Consider the following 13,948-nt stretch of genomic DNA (forward strand, 5'->3'; position numbering starts at 1 on the left):
AGCGCCAGAAAGAGTGAAGCGGCTGGGCCAAAGCCGAAAGGACACTCAGCTGTGGATGTGTCTGGTGGTGAAAAGAAAGTCCGATGCTGTAAAGAACAATATTGTTTAGGAGCCTGGAATGTAAGATCAATGAATCAAGGTAAGCTGGAGGTGGTCAAACATGAGATGGCAAGATTGAACATCGACATCTTGGGAATCAGCGAACTAAAATGGACAGGCATGGGCGAATTTAATTCAGGTGACCATCATATCTACTACTGTGGGCAAGAATCCCTTAGAAGAAATGGAGTAGCACTCATAGTCAACAAAAGGGTGGGAAAAGCAGTACTGGGGTACAATTTTAAAAACGATAGAATGATCTCAGTACAAATCCAAGGCAAACCATTCAACATCTATGCCCCAACCACTGATGCTGAAGAAGCTGAGGTTGATCGGTTCTATGAAGCCATACAACGCCTTCTAGAACTAACACCAAAAAAAGATGTCCTCCTCATCATAGGGGATTGGAATGCTAAAGTAGGAAGTCAAGAAATCACCGGGATAACAGGCAAGCATGGCCTTGGTGTACAAAATGAAGCAAGACAAAGGCTAATAGAGTTTTGCCAAGAGAACACGCTGATCATAGCAAACACTCTTTTCCAACAGCACAAGAGGCGACTCTACACATGGACATCACAAGATGGTCAATATCGAAATCAGATTGATTATGTCCTTTGCAGCCAAAGATGGAGAAGCTCCATACAGTCAGTAAAAACAAGAACTGGAGCTGACTGTGGCTCAGATCATGAGCTTCTTGTTGCAAAATTTCGGCTTATATTGAAGAATGTAGGGAAAACCACTAACCCATTCAGGTATGACCTAAATCATATCCCTTATGAATATACAGTGGAGGTGAGGAATAGATTTCAGGGATTAGACCTGATAGACAGAGTGCCTGAGGAACTATGGACGGAGGTCCGTAACATTGTTCAGGAGGCAGCAACGAAATCCATCCCAAAGAAAAAGAAATGCAAGAAAGCCAAGTGGCTGTCTGATGAGGCTTTACAAGTAGCTGAAGGGAAAGAAGGGAAGCAAAAAGCAAGGGAGAAAGGGGAAGATATACCCAACTGAATGCAGAGTTCCAGAGAATAGCAAGGAGAGACAAGAAGGCCTTCTTAAATGAACAATGCAAAGAAATCGAGGAAAACAACAGAATGGGAAAGACTAGAGATCTCTTCAAGAAAATCGGAGATCTCAAGGGAATGTTTTGTGCAAAGACGGGCATGATAAAGGACAAAGAAGGCAGGGACCTAACAGAAGCAAATGAGATTAAGAAGAGGTGGAAAGGATACGCAGAAGAACTATACAGGAAAGATCGTAATGTCCCTGATAGTCATGATAGTGTGGTCACTGAACTTGAGCCGGACATCCTCGAGAGTGAAGTCAAGTGGGCCTTAGGAAGCATTAGTAACAACAAAGCTAGCGGAGATGATAGTATTCCAGCTGAGCTATTTAAGATCCTAAAAGACGATGCTGTTAAAGTGCTGCACTAAATATGCCAACAAATCTGGAACACTCAACAGTGGCCACAAGACTGGAAAAGGTCAGTTTACATTCCAATTCCAAAGAAGGGCAACGCCAAAGAGTGTTCAAACTACCATACAATTGCGCTCATTTCACATGCCAGCAAGGTGATGCTGAAAATCCTACAAGCTAGGCTTCAGCAGTATGCGAACCGAGAACTACCAGAAGTACAAGCTGGGTTTCGAAGAGGCAGAGGAACTAAAGATCAAATCGCCAACTTTCACTGGATCATGGAGAAAGCGGGAGAATTCCAGAAAAACGTCTATTTCTGCTTCATTGACTACGCTAAAGCCTTTGATTGTGTAGATCACAACAAACTGTGGCAAATTCTGAAAGAGATGGGGGTACCAGACCACCTTACCTGTCTCCTGAGAAACCTGTACAAGGGTCAAGAAGCAACAGTAAGAACCACACATGGAACAATCGATTGGTTCAAAATTGGGAAAGGAGTATGACAAGGCTGCATATTGTCGCCCTGCTTATTTAACTTATATGCAGAGTACATCATGAGAAACGCCGGGTTGGATGAATCAGAGGTCGGAATTAAGATTGCCGGGAGAATTATCAACAACCTCAGATACGCAGATGATACCACCCTAATGGAAGAAAGTGAAGAGGATCTAAAGAGCCTCTTGTTGAGGGTGAAAGAGGAGAGTGCAAAAGCTGGTTTGAAACTCAACATTAAAAAAACTAAGATCATGGCATCTGGCCCCATCACTTCCTGGCATATGGAAGGGGAAGAAATGGAAGCAGTGACAGATTTTATTTTCTTGGGCTCCAAGATCACCGCAGACGGTGACTGTAGCCATGAAATTAAAAGACGCTTGCTCCTTGGAAGGAAAGCTATGGCAAACCTAGACAGCATAGTCAGAAGCAGTGACATCACCTTGCCGACAAAGGTCCGCATAATCAAAGCTATGGTTTTCCCAGTAGTAACGTATGGCTGTGAGAGCTGGACTATAAGGAAGGCTGAGCGCCGAAGAATTGATGCTTTTGAACTGTGGTGCTGGAGAAGACTCTTACGAGTCCCCTGGACTGCAAGGAGGTCAAATCAGTCCATCCTAAAGGAAATCAACCCTGAGTCCTCATTGGAAGGACAGATACTGAAGCTGAAGCTCAAATATTTTGGCCACCTAATGCGAAGAGAAAACTCTCTGGAAAAGATCCTGATGCTGGGAAAGACTGAAGGCAAAAGGAGAAGGGGATGGCAGAGGATGAGATGGCTAGATAGCATCACTGATGAAATGAATATGGACTTGAGCACGCTCCGGGAGAGAGTGCAGGACAGGAAGGCCTGGCATGCTATGGTCCATGGGGTCACGAAGAGTCGGACACGACTGAACGACTGAACAACAGCAACAGCTATAGAGCATTTCTACACCAGCCTAAAATCCTGCATTTAAAATGGGGCTTTCTACTTCCATTTTAAATGCAGGATCATGACAGATTCCTTTTAAACATGCTTCCTCCCCCACCCCTTTCCCCCCTCCTTTTCCCCTTATCTGAGTCTTCCATATATTTCATTATACAGCTGAAGATGGCGCTGTGGTGTAGCTTCTCTTATTGCAAGTTTTCCTCTTTTCAAGAGGGAACTCAAGCACTGCAATTTGATAGCTCATTATCTCCAATCTTTTAAAGAATGGAATAAAGGTCATTTAGTGAGGGAGATGTCCTGGAGGTTAACGACATCATCTAAAGGATCCGCAAACTTCCTTGAGTGAGCAATCTCAAGAGCAGTATAAAAGCTCAGGGTGAAGAAGCCCGTAGGCTACTAGGTTTACTGTCGATACTGAGATGCAACATTTGTCCTGAGGCCCTACCTAGGATGGGAGTGTCATAACACAATTCTTATAAAGCAGGATATGCCATGCTGATGTAAACAGGGGTGGGAGTGACTGAAAGTGGACGAGAGGCAGGCAGACAGGCGAGGGCTACTGAACACTGTTATTCTCACCTGCCCCAGTTTCCCAAGGGCTTACTTCCAGTCTCAGAGCCTTGCAGGAAGAAGGATTGTGGTTGGGAGGCAGTGTGGGGGAAGAGTTCAATACCGCATTCCTGCCTACTGCTCTTCTGCTTTAAATCAAGTCCACCTCATTTCACAGCATGTGTCTGCCACCAACATATCCTTTAAAGTTCTAAATAGCCCCAGATGACCATAGATAAAGTTCAATATTAAAATTTACACTTTTTAGTTTTGAAATTGTATTCTTTGTGTATCATTCTTAGCTTAGTCTAGCATATTTTGAACCCCTTCATTCAGTAGGTTATGTAGTCTGCAGAGATTTCCTTAGCACCCAGTTCTTTTTATTTCTCACCTTTTACATTTAACTTATACCTCCTCCAACAACACAGAGATGGTTGTGAATGAGAGTATTTAAATACTCAATAAAATTGTACTTCTTATCATGTCAGGACCTACTGTGAGTGCTGAAACCTCTCAAGGCAAAGAAGTCCATGGGGGGATCAGAGAGGATTGTTTGAACTTCTGGGTGTGTATCTGAAATTAAGATGTTACAACTTCCCTAGTACTAACCATCCATCTGCACTTGTGCTTCTTTATCTCTAGTATTTCCCTACTTCCCTACCAGGTAGTTGTGAAGTTGCATTTGCAAATAAACACTTAAAATAATAAATTGATAATCCTCCTGTTCTCAATGGAAATACCATACTAGCACTGGCATACTTGTTTTCTGTAACTCACTTTTATCTTGCAATGCTAAGCACATTTACTTGGGTGTAAATTCCACTAAAATCAATGGAACTATCTCCAAGTTCATGGTTAGGGAACAACAGTATCTACATTATGCTCAAAGTAGTAAAAGGGTTTCCCAGTTACGGAATTATTCTATACTGTACATTTTACTAACTTAGTGCTTTTCAAGGCTGAAAATGATACTCTCAGATGTGGACAGAAAGGCTGAGATACTAGGGTTTTGTGTTACTTCACTTTACTATCTCCAAATTTAGATTTAAGTTTAATGAACATCCAAAGAAGACATTTGATTCCATGTCATTTGCTTCACTAAGAGCTCCAGTATATGGCAGGCACTTCTAGTGGGGTGACTTGTGTTCAGGTATGTCTGCAGATTGGGGGGGAGGCAAGGGGTACAACCCCTTGTCTATTGCAGCAAAAACAATGAATAGTTTTGTGGCACCTTAAAGACTAACGCATTTATTGCGGCATAATATTTTCTGAACTCGGAACTTCATCAGATAACTTATGCCAAAGAAGTGTGTTAGTCTGTAAGGCACCAGAAGTCTCTTTGTTGTTGTTCTTTCATGATTTTTGTTTGTTCATTTGTTATTAGGAAGCGGTGATCCTGTGGGGAAAGTGTCCTGGATTACAGAAGGAAAATGAAGTCGTTTCTCAGTACTCTTCTGAACTATAGATTGTACTCTCCCTGCATGTGTTCCATTTAGGGGTGCCATAGACTTCCACATGATGTGGAAATCCATTAGAAATTTGCCTTTCTGATACATCAGACCACCATCTTGAAATAGCTGACCATTCCAACAAAAATCTGATTTCTAAGTCTAGCAAAGCTTAAGGAAGCTCCCCAGGCTCAAGTGAAGAGGCTGTGCTTCAACAAAACCTGTTGAAAACACCCCAGGGCCAGAAAGTAGTTATGCAGTCTATGAGCCATCTCTAAATGGCACATCCACCTCTCTTTAGACACAGGGTGTAAGGTAACCCTTTTCCCAATCCATGCAACCATGGGTGGGACTTTCCTTCCTAATAAGAGTTGTGAAAGAGATGCAAAGGAAGCAGAAGGCAGCTGGGTTCTCACTTCCCTTTTCAGTCAACCAATTTAATTCCACCGTGCTTCACAAAGACTCATTGCATCAGCGAAACAAGAGTAATGTAATTTTTTTAAATGATTCTATTGCAACCACTCAGTTTAGCTCATGGATACCGTCTGAGAAACTCAGAGAGCAAAAAGAAATCATACTTAACAGCAGCAACTTTACAGGCACTGTAATGCATATCAATACTAAAAAAAAGGTGAATCTGAACTTTAAGACACTGATACTTCCTGCAAAATTGCCAAAAAATCAACATGTCTACATAGAAAGTACATGTATTAATGTGATTATGTGTGGCATTTTAATGTTAATTGAAATGGAGAAAGGGATTTGCAGGACATTAACAGTTTTAAATGATCAATTTGCTACTTAGTCAGTTTAATATTCTCTGGATACCCTCCTCATCTAAAGCTGTAAGATAATGAAGGGAAAGTTATGATTAGTCATACTGCTACACGTAAATATTTGCATTGGGGAAAACTGCTGCAAGGAACCACAAGATGCCTACTCAACTTGCAAAAGTAAATCCTTAGTAACTTACTTACCAAACAGCCAATCATGTTGATTTTGGCACCATAGTAGCATTAGTCCATAAAAATATATCCACATGAAAAGGTGAACAGACAAGGCTGCCATAACATTTTTACCTGGAAAAATATTTGATCAGACAGTAATGTTTCCAGTCATCACTCTTATATTGCTGGTTCAAACTTTTAATCTGGACACAAATGGCTGAAAATGTTTACCCCCTTAGCAGTGTGGGATGACCTGGGTTCCAGGTGCAGACCTATCGAAACCTCATGGAAAAAAAAAAGGAGAGAATCGGTTTTCTCTGGGAAAGCATGTCCCCTTGAAACAGGAAGCAGGGCCAAACTCTTGCATTTCTTTTTCCAAGGGCCAAGCTCTTGCATTTCTTTTTCCATTTTTTTCTCTCCTGCCATCATAGACTAGACCAGAATAAATCCTTCAATCAGGTAACTGTAAAACAACAACAACAACAACAACAACACAACAACAACAATGTGACAAAATGTGAAACCACCAGCAGAATGGAAAAGGAAAAAGGAGGACAGGAGAGAAGGGAAGCACCAACAGGACAGCACCAATCCTGTATCAACACCAGTGATGGGGAGAAAGCCCTCGGGAAGCCATAGAGAAGAGAACAGGGATTCATAGTAATACATTTCTTTTTCTTTCTTAGCTCCCAGGGTGCTTTCAAGATCATTAGAAAAGAAGTGCCATCCCAAGGTGGGTTTCCAGTCTGATGAATTAATATTCCCTGAAACATCCTCCTGCCAAAGGCAGCAGCCTCTGCAGAGGGTGAAAAAAAGACATGGACCTTACAAGGTCTTGTAGAAGTGTGGACCAATGGCCAGGTTGCAGCTTTACCTAGTTCCTTGAGTGGAGACCTACCCTAAAGGACTGCCGAGGGGCCTGATCCCCTAATGGAGTGAGCTGTAATCCCTCCGGGGGCTGTTTTCTCAGGCCTCAAAGGCCAGAATAAGATAAACCCTGAGCCATCTAGAGAAGGTAAACTATTGCGAGTGGACAGGGGGAGAAATGACGAGATGACACCAATTGATTTGGGATAAAACAGGGCCACATTTATTGATAGATTACAATCTGCGAAGAAAGCACCGGTGGGCACACCACCAACAAGACCAGCATGACAGGTGTAGAGTGAGGCATTCGTTGTCTGTGGCGAGGCGTCCACCCTCGCCCACCAATCGGACATACCCAGTTCTGGGCTGGGAGAACTTCCCCTGTCACCCCCCCTCGAGCCACAGAACCCGAGTGGGTGAGGAGGGTTGGCCTCAAAGGTAAGCCGTATCTCCCAACTGGGGCCACAAAACCCAGAGTCGGAAACCTCGGGCCTTACCAGTCACCTGAAACGGTGCCTACGAATGCTCACCTGTCCACTCCCCCAGCAGACAGCCCGCCCGGAGCCGCCACAGGAGGGCGACAAGCCTCTCTTACTCACTCTCCCTCCACCTGCGCAGTAAACACTCCCAAATGCCCCTTCGCAGATCGGCCAAAAAGACATCATTGCCTAGTTCGGTGAGATGAACACCATCCGCCCTGTAGAGCATCCTCCAGGCAGGAGAAATGTCAGGGTGGATGATAGTCTGGTCGCCCTGTTTGATTAGAAAGTTCCCAATCTCTCTGTTGACCTTTTTACAGGCCTTATCCATGGCACGAGGATCCAAGCCATCCCTCCAGGCCATTCTAGACAGCAGGTTGGACCAAATAATGGTGGTTCCCGACCAGCGATGCCGAATCAGCCGCAAGTCCTCCCAAGCTTGAAGAATTAGGGCCTTGCCTTTCAGCAGGCCTAGATCGTTCCCCTCTAAGTGCAACACTAGAATCTGTGGGGGAACCTTCACCAGCCCTTGCTGGAATAAAGTGGGCAGGAGGCACTCCCAACGCATCCCGCGTCTGCCCAACCACTGAATGGTGGCATAGCGGCTGAGCCCTAGCTGGGATCCGCAGCTGGAGGAAGCCCTCCGACCGGCCCAAAAAACCATACTGTGCCTGCAGATGAGCACCTTCATTGGATCACTTGCACTCCAGCTATCTAGAAGAACAAGAAAAACAATGAACGGAAATGTCCACACAGGCTAAAGGCCCGGCAGTGGCCTCACGTATGCCCGATACGCCATGGAGCGCCACCTACCGACCGACTGCACTTTGTCTGATGTGAACCCCAGAGACACAGCAGTGGAGGCAGCCCCAATCCGGAAAGAATGTGTGCCAAAACGAAAAGCACCCAAACACAACGCCTTTAATGCTCGCTGCGTGACTGGCCGGAATGAGGAGGCAGCGGGGCAACGTGGCCTAAATAGCGGCCGGCTTGACCCACCCCTTGGTGATGCCAGGGGTGAAGGCCAGTGACCTTCACCCTTGTCCCGTCCTTCCCCCCGCCACCTGCAACAGCCCCCCCCCCCCACGGCCAGGCAAGCCGGGCGCGGGGTGAGGGCACTTCTGCTATTATTAAGATTATTGTCATGAAATGACATACATTTCCTAACAGGGGCTCTCCTATCCAAATACAAACAGGGTGTCCTCTGCACATCCAGCGTATGCCGGTTCTTTCCCTGCTTGGGATTCAGCTGTGAGCAAAAAGAAGCTAAGGATACCTACTGTGACCCACAGGAAAAAAATTATCTTGGGCATACATGTAGGGTGGTTGGCTAGAAGTACCTCCTTATCCTCACAAAAACCATACAGCTCTGAGTTGGACAAAAATGTTCCCAACTCTGAAACTCTCAAGGTGGAAGTGAAAAAAAGAAAAAAAAAAATCTTCAAGGTTAACCAAATTCCTTGCCATGGACTCAAAGTGGGAACCCATCAGTGAAGAAACAACACAAATCAAATTCACTGCAGGAACGCGGTGCACAAAAGAGAGGATAAAAAGAACCCTTTTGTGGGTGAGTGGAAACAGGGCTAAAAACTTTAAATCTGTATCTAGCAGCTACATTTTTTTTTTCATTTTTACTCTAGAGCAGCCACAGGGGAATTTTAAAAGCCTCCATGCTAGGGTCCCCACTCCCAATCCGAGTCAGGCCTCCTGCACCCACTCGAGAGTAAAAACGAGGGTAAAAAAATATGTAGCTGCTAGAATCAAATTTAAAGTAATAACTGTTTTTGTAGAGGGGAGCAAGTATAGATGTGTGAGACATTAAAAATGAAATCAGCATCTTAGTTTACTCCTAATTATATAACGCTTAATTGCTTTGCTGTTCAGCATTTAATGCAACATAATGGGGGTGGGCGGGGCGGGGAGAGTTACATTTTGTTAGGCCCAGCCCTGGCACGTGCTACCTATGAACACCTCAATGTGAGGAGCTACTATTGAGCCACTTGTACATCTATGCCAGGACTAATTTTCCTAATTTCTACCATATTAGCTGAAGAAGATGCCCTCTCTCGGTATTAAAGGGTTCTATTTTAGGGTTCTATTTTAGAAAAACATGCAATGTATCTTGGGGGGAGGGAGGGGGGCAGAAAAAAAATCATCCAGAGAGTGCAGCCGTTAGAGCTTTCACAGTTAACTTCTCCAAATAAAGATGCTGAAGGACCTGCCATTCAAAATTTATTTCCCCCTAGGATTCCTGTGATGTCACAAACTGAAGGGGGAAAGGGCACAGGAGTTGTTGCTATTAGATACAGCTAAAGTTTGTATTTCACTGTACTGAGCTAGTTAGTCTGAGGGACAGATTTCTCTCAAGCATCTGACAGCGGCAGCGTATATATGAGGTACATTCCATCTAGGACTTTCTAGCTTTGGTTTTCAGTATTGGTCTCTGGCAAGGCATTCTGCTGCAAATATTGTGAAGGTAACGGAAGTTTGTAAGGCCTGATCTACATACTGTAGGTAGCAGGAAAAGGTAGTACATTTCTGAGATGTTAGAATGGACCATATCTCTTTGGACAGCAGATTGTGGGTGTCATATTTTTGAATGCTCTCCTGCATTAAAACAAACACAAAGTATCTCTTTGAGGGTTGTAATAAGCGTTTAAAGCAGGGATATATTCTCTCTCCCTAATGTGCTACTTCTCTACCTGCAGAGAATGTTGTACGTCAGCATGGAAACCTGAAATGGTACTGTACACTTTACCACATCACGATTTTAACTCCTCATTCTCCTGCATTTGTAGAACACAACCAGCTTCCTCATTTGACAAGCCTCTGCATCAGATACGCCACGCTTCTGCATAATTTTAAGCAAACACTGTCCCACTTATTATGGTACAATATTCACACTTAAAAGGAACAGGCTACGAAGTTCAAAATGAGGCTTAAAAGCATTAGATACACTAGAAATGTTTAATAAAGAGGGAGACTTTTTCTCTCTCTCTCTCCTAATACTAGAACCTGGGGTCATCCCATGAAGCTGATTGATAGAAGATTCAGGACTGATAAAAGGATAGTCTGAAGGCCCATGAGACAGCCACCTTGCTGAAGCTAAGCAGGTCTGGGTCTGGTCAGTGCTTGGAGGGGAGACCACCTGGGAACTACATGTAGCCACCTTGAGTTCCACAATGGAAGAAAGGTGGGATATAAATGTAATAAATAGCTAAATAAATACTTTTTCACACAGTGCATAGTTAAACTATGGAATTTGCTACTACAGGATGTAGTGATGGCCACCAACTTGGATGGCTTTAAAAGGGGGTTAGACAAATTCCTGGAAAAGTCTATCAATGGCTACTAGTCCTGATGGCTATGCACTACCTCCAGAACCAGCGGCAGTGAGCCTATGTAGAGCAGTTGCTGGGGAACATGGGCGGGAGGGTGCTGTTGCACTCGTGTCCTGCTTGCGTGTTCCTGGTCGACAGCTGGTTGGCCACTGTGTGAACAGAATGATGGACTAGATGGACCCTTGGTCTGATCCAGCAGGGCTCTTCTTAGGTTCTTATGGAATTCTCCCTTATTAAGGAGTGTAAGAGTGTAAGGTGTAAAGTGGTCCTCTCTATTTTTTTGTATAACCTTGGGTGGAACTGTATATTACTTGTAGCTCTGCATTTTGGGTCATGCACACACATACACTGCAGCCTCTGAGGCTGCATTGAGGGGGCCTGACTTCTTAATCCTTTCTCTATGTGCTATTTTGACCATCAAGCTACTTTTACTGCCATTGAGAAGTGGGATGGTGAGGCCAGCCTCAATCCACTTGAACAATGGGATGTTTATAGGTGAGAAAAGTGACTTGGCATCCCACCTTTCTTCAAGAACTGCTGCTTGGGAAAAATTCAAGTTGCATAGTTGAAACTTGCATAGTTTCTCAAGAAGTAAAGGCAGATTGGTGGGTGAGAATTTCAGAGGGAAAATGTCACCAGGGGAAATTTCCAGTACAACTGCACTGGTATCCCACAAAGACCTTAACTATGGTTTGTTTGAAACAAGCCAACTTGAAAACATGGGTTATGAAGTTGTCTTGTTTAAACAAAACATAACTGAGATTAATCACAGTTTAAAGTTTGGACATAACGCTAAACTGAGGGCAGTCAAAAACAGAAGTGAAAGCTTCTAGTCTCCTCATGGCTGCACTGAAGAAGGAGGATGTGGGGAGAAAGTGTGCAAGCCTGAGGCTCACTATGCCTTCCTCAATCTAATACCTCCAGATGTTTTGGACTCAACTCCCATCAGCCCCAGCCAACATAGCTAATAGCCATGAATGCTGGGAGTTGTAGTCCAGATGAGCTCGCTGTGTGTTTATGCAGTCCCCAAAGCAGACAGTCTCCAAAATGAATCATGGAATTGAATATACTGTATTGTTCCACTATTAGGAATCTGAAAAGCCCTTAGCAAGTCCCCCAAATCTTCACAAACAAACAAATCGAGATGAATACTACATCCAATATGTATATTATTTGTTGAGCAAACATCTGAGCTTTAAAATGAACAAAACACAATAGGAAGAGAACCAGCTATTTTCTTTCAAAGATACTTAAGAAATATTCATTAACAAAAATTAAAATATGTGCAAAAGCTACTGCCAGCTGCCTTACTGAGAAGTTGTCAAAATGAAGGAGTGCAGGAAAGGTGATTTCTCCTAATGCTGGGTGTACGTTTGTGCGTGCCTTTACATTTCCTATTAAACAGGTTTCAAATGTCCACTGAATGAATACCTAGTTTATTACAGTTCTGCTAAAAATCAGAAAATATAAAACCCTTTTACTTCACAATATTTCAGATCATCATATTTACACCTCAATTTTAAAACAAATGGTCAGTGAAACATACAGCAATGTGACCACTCAAGAATTAAATTAAAAAGCATATTTTAAAGCATAAAGAAGTCTATAACTACAAACGTATGATAGTACAGCAGCTAGGTAAAGACAAAAAGAGCACAATCCACAAGGAAGTGCCCATCGCTATTTTTGCAGGAAGGCCAGTTTTTAAATTCCCATTGAACACAGTCAAACTTTCTATGAAGAAAAAAAAAATTACAAGCATGATATCCAGAAAGTTTGGCTTTCAGATCATGTCATTTTTCTTAAGTGTAAAAACTACAGCTATTCAGAATACTATACAAAACACCTTGAGAGCAATTTAGGACAAGAGCAAGTCTGCCCTCAAATAGATATTTCACTGAGAAAGGCATTACTGAAAGGCATCATTTATGAAGAGGTGAGTGACACAAATCCCAATCCCTTGCGTATGTGTGCGTTTACACATTTTCACTTTGCCACACAATAAATATAAGGTTTTAAGAGAGCTGACTGTGTACAGTGAGCACCACATACACTACAGGCTACAAAGCAAGCAAGAGACACCATGTCAGAAAGCAAGCGGTGGTGACGACAGAAGTAGCCCACATCCAAGAAACAAGAAATGCTCAGGTGCACAGTAAGCTGCAGGTGCTTGTTTCTACAAACTTGTGCTAGTGAGTGACAACAGAAAGACAGCAAGTCACGTGGCCAATGTGCTATTCTACGCAAGCTGTTCCTTGACCTGCAGGAAGGAAACGCCTGTTTGGAGAGATGGCCGATATTTTAGTCAGAATTCTTCTAAATCGTTTTGTTAAAAATAAGTCTTCATGAACTTTGGTCCAAAACACTTTTTTCTTCATAGCACTGACGATTACTTGGGATCGTTGTTGCTATACACATTGTGGAAAACATTGCATCTCTTGCTGGGACATTAGAAAGTTTAAAAGCATTATTGTAATGCAGCTGCTGTGCATTGTTTTTGGTGTATGCAGCAGCGCAGTTCTCAATCTAGGAATTATTTATATGTTGAGAATGGATGGAATCCTGTCAAGGATGGCTAAACTCTGCAGAAGAAAGCCATTAGTGGCTTGATGTATATAGATGTTACTTTCACCTGCTAAAGAAAAAAGGAGCAGGCATGTTTTCCACCCAGCAAATTAGATGTTTATTTCTGCCAGCCAGAGGAAAATTTAAGAGCCCCAACTCTTTATTCTTCAAACCTTCCCTGGACGCCAGCACTACGGGGTCAATTCTGCAATCACTTTGATTTTCTGCAAGTAGTTCCAGTTAAATGGGGCTTCATCTCAGGAATCATGCTAATTTAAAGCTACATTTACACACATCCTATTCATATCTTGCTCTCCAGAACAAACCACCATTTAGAAAGTGGGAGCACACCTTTCGGAGAAGAGTTGAACAACATCCACTGAAACCCCTCATCCTGTCAGCCCCTTTCCTCTCTGCCATTGCCTGCAGCATCTTTGCACAAACAATACATTACCCAAGGAGAAACACACATCATTATTTACATAAACATTAATCTGAACAGGTATTGGAGTCCTTCACCTTGCTTTTCACAGTGGCAAACAGCAAATGATCTACAATACTCTATTCAGCAGTTGTCATGGATACCATGTAAAGCTCAGCAGTGTTGTTTATGAATGTGTCCATAGTTATAGGAACTCCACATAGTTCTCAGGGATCAATCCTGTTTTTCCATTCAATGTTCCTTCCAACCAGCCAGGTTCTTGAGATGGATGAACTGGAAAGAGAAATGCAGGTTAAGTCTATAAATCTGAGACTTTAAAACAAAACTGGACTTTTGCCTGACTTGCACACTTCCTGCTCTTCCTAGTGGATA

At 43.2% G+C, this 13,948-nt stretch overlaps 1 protein-coding gene across 3 annotated transcripts in view; it reads right to left on the reverse strand.

Moving 5' to 3' along the window:
- Positions 1-10,009: 10,009 nt before the first annotated feature.
- The window catches only part of ARHGAP26 (Rho GTPase activating protein 26), a 363,812-nt gene continuing 359,873 nt past the window's right edge, over positions 10,010-13,948 (reverse strand). For all 3 annotated transcript variants that reach the window (XM_084838781.1, XM_084838783.1, XM_084838782.1), the window contains exon 23: positions 10,010-13,849. In XM_084838781.1, coding sequence (XP_084694907.1) covers positions 13,761-13,849 — 89 coding nt within the window. In that variant the 3' untranslated portion in view covers positions 10,010-13,760. The remainder of the gene's footprint in view (positions 13,850-13,948) is intronic.

The sequence above is a fragment of the Heloderma suspectum genome, chromosome 2 (assembly GCF_057233095.1).
Source record: "Heloderma suspectum isolate Gila_16-S chromosome 2, 16-S_ref, whole genome shotgun sequence".
Classification (NCBI taxonomy): Eukaryota; Metazoa; Chordata; class Lepidosauria; order Squamata; family Helodermatidae; genus Heloderma; species Heloderma suspectum.